This window comes from Chelmon rostratus, chromosome 3 (assembly GCF_017976325.1).
Source record: "Chelmon rostratus isolate fCheRos1 chromosome 3, fCheRos1.pri, whole genome shotgun sequence".
Classification (NCBI taxonomy): Eukaryota; Metazoa; Chordata; class Actinopteri; order Chaetodontiformes; family Chaetodontidae; genus Chelmon; species Chelmon rostratus.
The window spans coordinates 3477441-3491250 of NC_055660.1; the positions used below are offsets into that span (position 1 = coordinate 3477441).

General features: G+C 43.0%; 1 protein-coding gene across 1 annotated transcript in view; it reads right to left on the reverse strand.

Annotated features, from left to right (window-relative positions):
• Window positions 1–13810, reverse strand: part of frem3 (Fras1 related extracellular matrix 3) — a 29179-nt gene extending 15369 nt beyond the window's left edge. Inside the window, exons 1-2 of the mRNA XM_041933609.1 lie at window positions 8782–13810; window positions 7757–7846 (exon numbers count right to left, since the gene is read on the reverse strand). Coding sequence (XP_041789543.1) covers window positions 7757–7846; window positions 8782–13810 — 5119 coding nt within the window. The remainder of the gene's footprint in view (window positions 1–7756; window positions 7847–8781) is intronic.

A 13810-nucleotide genomic window follows, 5' to 3' on the forward strand; every position in this document is an offset into this window, starting at 1 on the left:
CACAGGTGTAACATGACATATGTGAAATGACGTAATGCGATGACATATGTTTGTAATGCAAACAGGCTTTACTCATTGTCCTTGCTGCAATCAAATATTTCCTTTTTGATTGAGAAACAGTTGCAAACACAAAGTCTCTTAATGGAAAATATCCAGAGCTTTCAGCCACATCCTGTGACATCAACTGATTGTTTGCTCATCTTGTGTTTTTATCAAAATGCTATTTGCGAGGTCAATAATAAGGCTTCAATTTCAAATTATGTTTCCTTTTTTCATCAATATAACCCGCAGAACTGAATGCATGCCCACAGCGCATTTAAGCCAACAGGACGAGGAGACCAGCGAATGAGTGACATCTGCCATTTTCCTTGACATGTGTACACTGTGTGGCCAACAGGTGCAGTTTCTCTGCTGTACAAGTACTACAGGTGGTTACTTTTGCCCAGAATAACTACTGTCAGGGTAAATGTCTCTCTTCCTTAGCTCTTTTCTCTGGCTTTCCAAGTGTCTCATTCACTGTTAAGTTGAACAAAATCACACGGTAACATTAAGTCAGATGGAGGAATAACAAGTAAAAGAGTTTTTTGGCTGAGCTCAACAGCATTAAAGCAAAGATTCCTGTCCATCGCTCTCTGTCTTTGTCTGTCTGTGTCCCACCAAACCTTCCTTCCCGCCAGACTCCCAGATTATGTGGAGCAGAGTGACAGCTGTACTCCACAAACCTCCCACCCCCCTCCACGTTCCCCTTCGTCCCTGTGTCGGCTTTGTTCGCTGAGGGGCTGGACAACTGAGAGGGACAGCAGGCCGCAGTCTGGGTGGGCCAGATCTACCACCATGGCATGCCTCCCTGCCTGCCTCCACATTGTTCACACCAGTGTAAGAGCGGGGAATCTCCCTGTTCTCTGACTTCTATTGTCAGTGTCAGACAGTGAGGCTGGAGCTGGCATGAGTCTCAACAAACCAAGAAATAATCAAGATGCCAGACTTCCCAGACTAACACAGATGGATGCTTCAGAGAGAAAATGGTTTAACTTAGCTCAAAACAGAAATGAGGAAGATTTCTTCAAACGCGGAAGTCAAAATAGCGGCTCTGACATGATTTGATGATGATTAACGGGCTACTTTTAATGACACACGTACGATATTAGACTGGCTATCAAATCCAATACATACAGTGGCTGCCTGGCTCAGCTCATATTTCCATTAGCTTTTCAAACTGACAACCATCGTAATTTCTGCCGGGATGAAAAGTTTTATAGCACCCACATGTTCCTAAACGTCCGCGTTAGCAGCTATTTAATAAATTAGCTTCAGTGTGATTGATGCTATGCACTGACAAGGGAAGGCGCTGAATATTAAAGAAGTATGATAATGTTTTCCTGTTTCATGACCTGAGTGAGACCTGCTGGCTGTCTTCCAGATCTATGTTAAAAGATGCTTGACGTATTTTAGTGCAGAAAGTCACATAGTGCCTTGCAACAAAGTGGTGCATGTAGGTGTTTTGGTGCAGCATTTAACTAACAATGATCAGGCCCAGAAAACACAAAGCTGTAAATCGTATGCCGTACAAGTTGTAGGTCCAGCACAGTGAAATGACTCAACATCAAAACACACACACGGGACATTAAAGCCTGAGATTCTTCCTGCTTCAGCCTCCTTTGATAGCACATTCTTCATTAGCTCATATTTACACCGCAGTGCTGCCTGCACCATACATAGATGCAGCGGGATAGTGGGTCAGGCCGGAGATATGATTGGAGCGGAAGGTCAACATGAGGCTTTGACGTTCACCAGCATGATGCAAGGAAGAGCAACCTTCTAAGAATATCCTCATCAAGTGACAAGCATCACCATTATTGCATTTCCCCATTAATCATCCTGTTGATATAAATACTGCAGAGGTTCCAGTCAGCTATGCTAGGTATCTATATTCCAGTTTTTTAAGTATGGTCTGTTAAATCACTGGGATGTCTAAAGTCGATGTAAACAGAAGAATGTTAATTTTTCTTCTTTACTTTAACATCTTAGGTATATAAAGAGATTCTTCAAACAGTGAAAGCTATAGCTTCCTCTCGACACTCCAAAGTATTCATGTCAGGAATGCTGCATGATTATATATATTAATAACGCTGATCATTCCTTCCGGACAGCGGCGGCATGTGCTGTAAATCGACACATCACTGTGGCTAGGTTGCTGCTTCAATGCAGTGCAGTGAAGTTATCTCTGCAGGATGTCACAAATCATAATCTGACAGGGCCTGAGAGCTTCATCCTCTTTGACCCTCGCTTGCAATACTTGGCAGGGTGACACAGATTCTTGCAACACTTTGGATAAATCTAATATCATTGCAAATGCGGTACTAAGACTTTCTATCCTTTGTCAAACTACTCTGTGTAGAATGATGAATAACGGCGCAGACATAGCTAAAAAGGCTACGGATTTTAATAAACCTTATCCGATCTCGTACTGTGGTTGCACACACAGATGTCAAGTCATGCACAGCCTGCTCAAACGTTATAGTTTTGCGGAAACAACAGGATGAGTAATTAGACACAGTGATGCTCTAAGATCAACGTCAGCATGCTAACATGCTCCCATTGACAGTGCTAACATGCTGATGCTAACTAGAATTACGTTCACCATCTGAGCTAGGCATGTTAGCATGCTCACATCTGCTGACTAGCACCTAACACAAGGTACAGCTAATGCTGATGGGAATGTCTTCAGTTTTGGAATTTGGACCTGATGATGCCACTAAATGTAAAGTAAATAGATGGCCCAAGATATGGGAATTCATTTTAAGGGGGACATGAATGTCTGTAGCAAATTTCATGACAATTAATCTCAAAGCTGTCAAAGGATTGTACTCAAAACCATAAATTTCAACCTCATGGTGACAAAAGACAAAAAAAAAATGGTATGAGCAAAATCAGCATGTGACCCTCTGGTCGCCATAGAAATTCATCCAAATGTTGTAGAGGTATTTCAGTCTGATCCACTATGTCAATTTGGCAGACAATCTGACAGAGCAAAACACTGCAACACCGCAAGCGTGGCTAAAAAGAAAAGGACAAGGAAAGGAGTGCCGGTAACTCAATGACAGCTTGGCTGTGGGCAGCAACAGCTTTGCCATATGAGAGCAGATAAGAATAAACGCTGTAGCCATACATCATAACTCCCCACCCCTGCAGCCCTCCAACCACCATAAATCAAGGCTGAAGAATAAGTGCAAAAAGAGAAAAAAGACAGAGGACTAGATGATACCATGGTTCATTGAAAGGGATATGGGGAAAACCCTGCAAGGAAAGAAAAGGGAAAGAAATGGAGAAGAGGTCAAAGATGAACACAGTGAAGAAAAAGAATAGTAATACCATGAAGGAGAGTGAGAACAGAGTGGGGTGTGGTGGAGGGGGACGAGGCCTCAGCTTCTAGTCACAGGGGGCCCAGACTGTGGCACCATTAGCCAGTAAATCTCGTGGTGACTGTTGACACGGGTGACATGTAAGATCCCAAAACACAGTTAGGAAGTCGGGGTGTAACATGGCCGTGTCAGTCAGCACGCAGTCCTACTGTACACCAGAGTGCACCCACTGTACTGAGGAACATTCACACAAGTCTAACTACGATACAGAGAAATAAATACACATTTTCCAGCTCTTTTTAGCTCATTTTCCCATTCGTGGTATCATTGCAGCCCCTGGGGAAGTGCCCCTCCAGAATAGGCACCTTCGCAGTGGAAGTCTGTAGGTTATCGGGCTATCTGAGATTGGGTTGGATTTCTGCAGAGCTGGGAGTGGGGTGACGGGGGGCTTTGAAAGGGGATCCCCCTTGAGCCTTCCCTCTCACGTACACACCTGTCTGCTCGGGATACCACTTCACTTCCAGGCCCTGCTCTGTCTGTGGCTCTGGAGTCTGGAGTCTCCAAGGAAGTGCATTCCTCTCCCGGCTCTGAATGATCACATAACACTCGACCCACTGGGGTCTGTGATCCCTCTCCAGTGCTGGAAGACTATATTGTTGCTATTGGAAAAAGCACAGAGACCGAGTCAACTTATCTGAACGCAGAGGCTCTGTTCTCTCGCACTTCTAATCTGTTAATCAGTGGAGTTTAATTAGTACTGCTGTGAAATCTGAGGACATGTTACACCCAAGTTTGGCAAGTGGAGGCAGCGCTTATGAAGACCAATACACTCCCAAAGTCAGAAGAGCTGACATCAATATATTACTCTTGTCCTGAGACTAAGAAATTAACAGAGACCTACAGATGTCTCAACATGTCTGACAGTAAGTCAGAGTTCCCTTTCTTAGCCTGTGGCTCACTGGGCCCATGTCCGACGGACAAGGATATATGCAAGCTGTGTATCCACTTGTAAAAACAAGTATTTATTGCCTCAGCGTCCCACACTTTGAATGGCTGTAGGGAGTTTTTCTGACCTGGTCACTTGCATGCAGGTTATTGCTTTTCCACAAGAAAATTCCCAGCAGACAGACAGAACGACCCCAGTTGAACTACAGTTTTTGTTTGAGGTCATTGTCAAACCACGGCAAGACAGTTGCAGTGTTTTTTTCTAACTGTCTTGTGGCATTTCATCAGCTATTCTAAATATGAAAGTCAATGACCACAGTTCAGATATCAGATAAGACAATCTGGTAAAAAATTAAGCAAAAACAACTCTCCTGTTCAGCCCATTAATCAATGTTTCTTCACCTCTCTCTGCAGCTCTCACACCAAAGCTGTTTGATTCCTGAGATAAGGGCCTTTGTGGGTCATCAGGTCAACACAGGCTACATGTATAAGCTTCTTAAGAAATTCTGAAATGCTGTTAAAATGATGGACTTTACTTTGGAGGTAGAAATCGCTCAACATCAGCTTTTAGGAAAGGTAATACTACACATGCAGCAAATGACATAAAATTATATTGTGTGGATTTCAAAAATTCCCTAAATGATTTATGCACGTCTGACACACTTCTGCAAAGAGGTCACAAGCCAAAAAGCTTGCATGTGTCCTGACTTGAGCTACACTAACTTTCTTGTCCGAGTCCGGAATTTAACCACTGACCAGCAGGTCCCCACTGAGACCCTTGGTGTGAAACTCAATGTCCACTTCTGACTTCTTACTCAGACACACTTCAGCTGTGCCTTGGCACACACATGCTATTGCTACTTCAGACAAAGCACTTCCAAGACTCTGATTAAGATCTTCATGTATCTGCAGAAACATACTATATACATAGTTGAAGAAACATACATGTAACATGCAACATTTATGCCTTATGCTGCAAAGCATGTCAAACTTCTATATTACCCCTTGAAGATATGTTAATGATTTGGTGTGTATGTGTGTGTATGTGTATTCTTGACTTGTGAAGAGGCATCAGTGCAGTGCATGTAGTGGCAGGTACCCTTCACAGGCTGTTAAGACCCTTAAGCAGCTGCCCATATCAATGCATCTGAAGAGTGTTTCCTAAAACCAGGTCACGCTCAAGCCGTGCTGAATATAATGAAAGAACCGACTTAGCTAAATAGGTCTGAAAATGCTCAGGGTGGAAAAACAGCATCTATCTATGAGGGAGGTTTACAGCCCATAAGATCATTGTGGACAATTCTCATTTGGAATGAATTATCTCTGATCCACTACAAGTTTACTTTTCTCTCTGTGTCTTTCTTTGAGAACATGCTGAAGAATTAGCCATGATTTGGATTAATTACAAACTTCAAAATTACAAACTGTAGTCACTTTTATAGTGTTAGAGCAAACACTTCTATTTACCTTTATATAATAAATAGAATAAAAACAAGAAATAAATCATTCAATTAATTCACATTCTAAGATCAAGAAGTGTGCTGACAGAGACCAATTTAAAGGGGATAATCTTGGGCTCAAATCTCTAAAGACCCTGAGTTTTTCCTCCCACACAAACACACCTACTTAGATTTATTAGCAGATAGGCTGACCATCAGCATGCTCTCCACCTGCATGTTACTACATGCCCAGGATAATGCCGCCTCCCCCCAGGAGTCACCTCTTCAACACTTCACATTAGTGATTAACCGGTTGTCTTAAATGGCTTCTATCTGTCATTTGATCTTTTTCCGGAAGTGCCTGTGCATTTGTGTGTGTCTGCTTGTGCCCTAATGTATATGTGTGGTATGTGCCGTTGAGCCTATGCTAACCAGTTTATCATGTGGAATAATGTATGTCTATGCTATGAATTAGCCTTTACATGTGATCTGTGGTCCTGCAGAAGCACGGTTTGTTTTACGCCCCAGCCTGCATCACTGCACCTGGTTCAGCTCACTTGGCTGGAATCTTAAACAATGTACAAAAGCAAACAGAAAAGGGCCAATTGCGCTAATTGAAGCCCTTGTGTTCCCTTCCTGTGGTTAAACCTCCTTTTAAAGACAGAAATGCCAACCAGCTTTGCTTCAAGCAGATAAATAGGTCACAAATGTATGATAAAGAAACAATAATAACAATACTAGTGAACATGAAATCAATAACACAGACATTATTGTGTTATTTATTTCAATCAACGTCAGAGCTAATGATGCTTATTAAAATAAATGATCACCTATTACCTACAGTCTAGGGAAAATGTTAATGACTGGGATCCAGGTGAGACTAATGAGAGAGTTCACTTTGCTGACAAAAGGCAGTAATTTGACAAAAAGACACATCCTCCCAGTCTTGCCTTCTCAATGGCCCTGATGGAGATGGCGGCATTATCACCAACAAGGCCTTCAATCCAGCATAATTATAGACTAAACTTTCCCTGCTGCATTGATTGCATTTCACAATCTTGTTTTGTATTTTATAGCTGACACTAAAATAGCAAAGGGCAACTGTTGCATTTTATTGCTTTGCATTTTCTATTTTTATAATGTCATTCAAGTAAATCTACCTAAGAGCTAGAGGTGACAAGCTTATACAGCGTCATGTCTGTACCATTTAAGAGAATTCTTTAGGATAAACAGGATAAGAACATGCTCACAAACAGACAACCAGATCGTCATATTATACTTATAGATATTAATAATGTTCTACAAGTGAGGCTCATGTGACAGGGGGCTATCAGGAAATACAATATTCAGAAAATAGAATTAGAGATATTGAAAACCAAAGCGAAGAGTGGAGAGCCTGAGTAAGATGAGAAAGAAAGGAACAGATGTGATTTGTGTGAAGTGTAAAGACCCCTGTTGGATGATGGCACTAGGAAACAGGATCTTTTCATCTGAATCCAAATGAATGGATTTTGTAAGACTGATTCCTAGAAGAAAGCATAAACTGAATAGCTCATCAAGCACACCTTTACACATTTCATTGTGTCACTTTAAGCACAGGATGAAAGAGGACATTTGACAACTCAGAAAAGTACCTCGGGGGAAAGGATCCTATTGTTCCTTAACAATAAAGTTTAGAGCATGAGGTTGCCCCACCTCTTTCACTTTTACCTACCCACAGTCAGTGTTTGGCTAAAGTCCCCTTTGACCCCTGTCCTTTAAACCTGGTACCCTTTCCAGTGGGGCGAAAAGAGATGGTGGTTCTATACTGGGTGTCAGTCATGGCCAACTGCCTTAAGTCTTTGTGATGCAAACACTTGGGAGGTTGACAGAGAGCAGGAAGTTCAAATTTTAAGAAGCCTTTAAAAGACAGATAAAGTTTGAGGATAGCCTTTGGGCAAATGATTCCTAAGTAATGAGCCCCAGTTTGGTGTCTGTGCACACAAGTATGAAATACTAAAGGATTCCTACCTTTGTCTTCAACTGTGAAGTAGAAGATATCACTTGTGGCGTTGCTCCCATCCAACAGCACGTAACAGATCTTCATGTCATTGATATCAGCTGTTGGTTTGACACATATAGAGAGACAGAGTGTTAGCTGAAAGCATGATAACTGACAACTGTGACGACTAAAGCCACTTTTACACGGTTTCAGTTACAGCCCTTAGGCTCCAATTAAACTGATATGAGCCACAGGAGACGCGTTTCGAAGCATTCAGGATTCTTTCATATATTTTATATATTAATATTTTGTCAGATGCAAATATCTATTACAGAAATCTAATCCTGATATTATGATGATGATGATTATTAGTTCTAATCAGAATGTTATCATTATTATCAGTTTCATAATTATCATATAACTATACAATCAGTTGTTATATTAGATCAGCATGGTATCTTGTTACAATATCGTCACTCTTTTTACCAAATACACTGACAACTAATATCAACTATCATACATTTATTACCTTATGACCTTATTTTGTTCATCAACATAGTTTTTCTATTATGACAGAATACTGATCCACATCAGTGTTAGATGATAATGAAACAATATTAAATGATTATTTTGGTTACAACTATTACTTGCTGCAAACACATCTAATAAAACCGATCAGGCTAATGTGTAACATTCAGCAGATGCAAAGCAACATTAGCACTGATTTAGAGTCATATTTCTGGGGAGCTGATGAATATCCAGAATTCATTCTCCTCATAGCTCTGTTTTAGTCTCCGCTGACTCCTGGGTAGAACTTCTGGCTCTTTAGCTGCTAAGTTATCCACTATATTGAGAGTGGTAAGGATGAAGAGATACAGTAAAGTTGTGGGCAGTGAAATTATAGAAATGAGTGACTATTGCTAAAATGCTCTGAGGAGAACTGCAGTGTTTATCATGATTTTGTCACACATTGTTAATATAAATAAATCATTTTTAGTGAATCTTAAATTTTGAAAACTCTTGTAACAGATTAAATGGTGGGACCGTATCTTACCTTGTGTGAAGGTCTTCACGCTGTCATTGCCCTGGCCAGTGTTGATGATGAAGCCATGCACGGGAGCCTGAGACACTGTGTATTTAAGAACTCTCTGGACGCTGTCGCGGTCCTCTGATCGAAGGGCCTTGCTGGTGATCAGGAAGCCCAGGTGGCCTGTTTGGAGGACCTTCAGTGAGGCAGCAGCTTTGTTAACCACAATCTGGGGCACACCGTTGTCCACAGTATTGATGTGAATCATCATCATCTGGGGCTTGCGTGTCTCGTACACAGTGTCAGGAAAGACATAAAAATCAGTGTGAGTGCCATCTGTGACAGTGAAGGAGAAGCTGTCTTCGTTGGTCTCAGTGCCATCATGTTTATAGCTGATGAGGTTCTCGTTTAGGTCCTGCTTGGAAAAGGTTGCAATTGGTTTGGTGTTGTTGAAAAGCAGCTGCCCGTGCACTGGCACTTGGGTGACTATGAAGCGCAATAGGTTGTCTGGGGTGTCACGGTCCTCAGCTGTCAACTCAAATGGTGTGATGAGCTTGGTTTCTCCCTCTTCCACAACCAGTTTGTTTATAGTCAAGACAGGCTTCTTATTGTCTACATCAGTGATGGACACTCTGAAGGTACGGAAGACAGGATTGTAACCATCTGTCACCTCAAACTCAAAGCTGTCCATTTTCATCTCATCATCAGAGGTGTGAATGTAGTAGATCTTGTTGCCAGCAAGCTGCAGTTGGGTGAAGGTGGAAATGGGAACACCTGGGAAGTCAGTGCTCTCTAAGTGGCCTCTACTAGGCGCTCTTGTGATGCTAAAGCTGAGGTATTCATCAGGACTGTTAATGTCGGTCGTGCTGAGAAGGTCAGTGGTAAGAGTTACTTTCCCTCCTTCTTTTAGAGTCACCCCTTTGTTGATAACATCTGGAAAGACCATGTCAATGCTTCCAATGTTGATGTAAAAGTAACGGTCAATAAGGGGATTGATGCCATCTGTGACATCAAACTTCAGGAGGTCACGGATTCCCTCCTGGCCTGTGTGTACATACTGGATGAGCTGTTTGTCGATTTCGTCCTGTGTGAAGTTCATCCCGAGGGTAATATTACCTAAAACATCACCAAACTTGCTGATACGTTGAAGGTAGCCTTGACCAGGGCCATAGCGCACAACATATGTTAGTTCTTTGTCTTCAGAGTCAAGATCTGTGGCCTTCAAAACCCTGTTGCTGATGACTTTTGTCTCTCCAATCTCAACATCAAGGCCATCATTTATGGCCATCCTCGGTGTCTCGTCATCAACAGGAATAACCATTATAAGAACTGTTTTTTCCACCTTATGTTTTCCATCTGAGAGCCTGATTTCAAAGCTGTCCTCTTTGGTCTCTGAGTCATCGTGTTCATAGACAATGTTGGACGCCTCTTTGATCTGTTCCAAGTTGAAATTTTCCACAGGGATAGTGCCAGTGCTGAGCTGCTGAACTATTGTACCATGTTTAGGGTTTTTGATGATCTCAAAGTGCAGCTCATCCCCAGGGATGTCAGCATCAGCTGCATTCAGAATTGGTGTGTCAATGACCAAACTCATGCCCTCCATAACAACAAACTCACGGATGAAAATCTCAGGCTTCTCATCATTGGCTGGAATGATGACTATGGGGAAGAAGTGGCGTTCAGAGAAATTAATACCATCTGAGCAGCGGAAGGTAAAACGATCTTCAACAGGCTCAACCCCTTTGTGGATGCTTTGGACATAGTAGATATGACCGAGGGCAATATCTTTAATGCTAAAGGCAGTGATGGCTGTCCCAGCCCTGGATTTCTCAGAGCCTGCGGCTGGGGAGATGTTCTCCACATAACCAGATGTCGGTTGAACGATTATGGTGCACAGGATATCTTCATTGGCAGTGTCAATATCCTCAGCTTGGATGTGGTCCAAAGTAATGACATTCTTCTCCCCTTCCACTGCAACAAACTGCTCTCCAACACTGACAATAGGTGGAATGCTGTCAACAGGAAGGATGGTGACATAAACTGTCACACCTTGGACCTTGTTGCCGCCAACAACCCACTGATCTGACAAATCAGACAAAGTAAGGTTGAAGGAGTCATGTTCTTTGACAGGTCCGATTTCACCAGATGTGTGAGCATACACCACTACCCCGTTAATGATGTCTTCCTGGGTGAATCTCTCAGTGGGAGCACCATTAACCAGGATTTCTCCCAGCCTGGGAGGCTCTTCAACAATGAAAGTGAGCACGAGGTCATCTGTGTCTTCATCACGACCCTGAATGACATTACTTGTAATCTCTGTTGCTCCGTTCTCCAGTACATCGATGGATGCTCCAAGCAGACCAGCTGGGAGCATAATAGTGGGGGTCTCATCATCAACTGGGTCAATGTTGATCTTAATGGTGATAGGAACCTCATGAAAACCATCGCTGACATCAAGCTTAATGACATCACTGAGGGATTCCTCTCCACCATGGATGTAAGTTATGCGACCATTTGCAATGTCTTCAAGTACGAATGTTTCGCCGTTTGACATGTCGATCCCCAAGTACTGCAACTGCCCATACACTGGAATCTGGGTCAAGGTGAAGACAATATTTTCATCGTCTGTATCTGTGTCTGTGCCATGAAGCTCTTTCCTAGTGATGACATGTGTACTTCTTTCCATAACAGTGAACCCTGCATTGGTGATAAGTGGGGGTTTGTTGTCGACCGGCTGCAGGAAAATGGTGAATAGTCCATCTACTGTGTTACCAGCAGTGTCTTCCACAGTGAATGTGAACTGAGCCACTTTTGGAGTGATGCCCAGTTCCTGGTCCGGAGGCCTGTAAGCTACTTTGTGGTGATTAACCTGGGCCTGTGTGAACTCTGTAATTACAGTGTCAGGGCTGTCAGTCAGTACAATTTCCCCCAAGGGGACTGGATTGTTCTCATCTGTGTCAGTTGGGGACTTAATGATGGTGTACTTCAGATCCCTATCATCTGAATCTAGATCACTATAACACAAGAATTTCTTCTTGAAGTGTGTCAGCTCATACTCCTGAACTGTCATGTGAAGGGTGGTGCCCGGAAAAAGCTCTGGGACAAGGTCATCAACAGGATGTATTTTGATCGTGAACATATGTTCACCTGATTGATTAGGAGGGTCATTGTCATCTTGGACACGGAACACAAAATGATCAATCACGGTGGTGGTACTATGGGGTCCAATGTGACGATAGAACAGTTTTCCATCAAGAATATCCTGCTGAAACCATTCAGTCACCACTTGCTCAAACATCTCATCTGTCTCGCTGAACTTCCAGAGAGAAGGGTCAGAGGGAGGCTCCACTTGCCTTAGCAGGAGCTCCCCAACAGTGGAGTAAGGGGCTTCCAAGATAAACTTAATGGTGGAATCTTCTGAATCAATATCTGTGGCGCTCAGGATGAAGGGAGAGATCTGCATGACTTCATTCTTGAATAGCACCAGGCCGGTGTTAGCATTGATAATCGGTGGCTCATCATCAGTTGGAGCAATAGTGATTGGGAACAAAAACTCCACTTCATTACTGCCATCAGTCATTCTGAAAATAATGTTGTCACTATAGGTATCGCTGCCATCATGCTGGTAAACCACAATGCCTGCATCCAGATCAGCAGGTGTAAAGAATTTCCTGCGAGTGCCGAGTATGGTCAGGACTCCATGCTTCAAGCCATCAACAACAGTTATTCTCACATCTTCCAGGTTATCCTCATCACTAATCTCTAAATTCTGGGAGCTGGAGAGAGCTCGGGACTGCCCTTCAAACAATAGCTGCCCTGTATTTTTGGTTGCTACAGGAGCCAAGGTATTCATAGGCTTCACCACAATCATAAACGCAAATGTATCAGACACAGCACCATCAGTGTCTACAATTTCAAGCTCTAGCTGGAAAATCCTCTCTACCTCTGAGTCCTCTGAGGGTGGCTTATAAGCTATTTTAAGATCTTTGATGTCTCGCTGATAGAAAGAGGTGATAGGCAGGTTCTGATCATCTGTGCTGATGATATAGCCCTGCTGGGGGCCCAGCGGTGAAGTAATGTTGAAGATTAAATCATCTGGGTCAGATTCAACATCTTCAGCAGCCAGCATGTCATTTGTAATAGCTGTCATCACAAACTGATCAACCTCCATCATCATCATAGCCACAAAGCTGGGTTTAGGAGCAGTATTCTCTGCACCCTCTCTGATTCTAACCATCATTTGGAAATGCTCTTGCATTATGGTGTTGCCTTCGTTATCCTGCAGCTCTACCATCATTGGAATATAGTCTCTGTTTGGTGAGTTGGTTTTAGCTGTGTGCTTGTACCGAATTCCCTGTTTCACAAACTCTTCACAGTCAACCATTTGGCCATTTGAGGGGTTATTCAAAAGAGTGCCATACCTGGGGAGACCTCCTTCGCCAAGCAGAGTGGTGATCTTACACTGTGTGACACCGTCCTCAAAGGAAAACTCCAGGCCCTTCTTATCAATAGGGTTGCTGTCACCACTGAGCTTTTCAACATTAAGGGGCATATTCCTGGTAAGGATCTCAAGCTGCTGGAAAACCACCTCCACTTCCAGCATGAAAGGGATGATAACTGTGTCTGTCTGAGAGTCATAACGAAGCTGCAGCTTCACTCGATCCTTGCTGGGGCTCCGAGATCCAAAATGAGTGTATTTCACGTCATCTGGTCCAAAAGAACAGGGGAACTTTTTAGGGGTCAGCATCCCAGGCTTCTGGGCCAGTGGGTCATTGTCCAAAACTGTGATATGGCAACGGTCACCAGGCTGCACGTCTGTTACCAGGTCATTCACAGGGTCCAGGGACACAGACCTGCCAAAAGGCACCCTGATCCCATTGTTAGCGATGATGATATTGTCTTCATTAGGTCCAGATCTGTGGTGATAAAGGTGAGCTGGTTCAAATGGCTCTGCATGTACTGAGGCAAAACAGAAGCTGAGAGCAAATGTCACAAGCAGGCATCTCAAAAGTGCCCACTTTTGACAAGGTGGGGAACTTCGCAGACAACCAGCCAT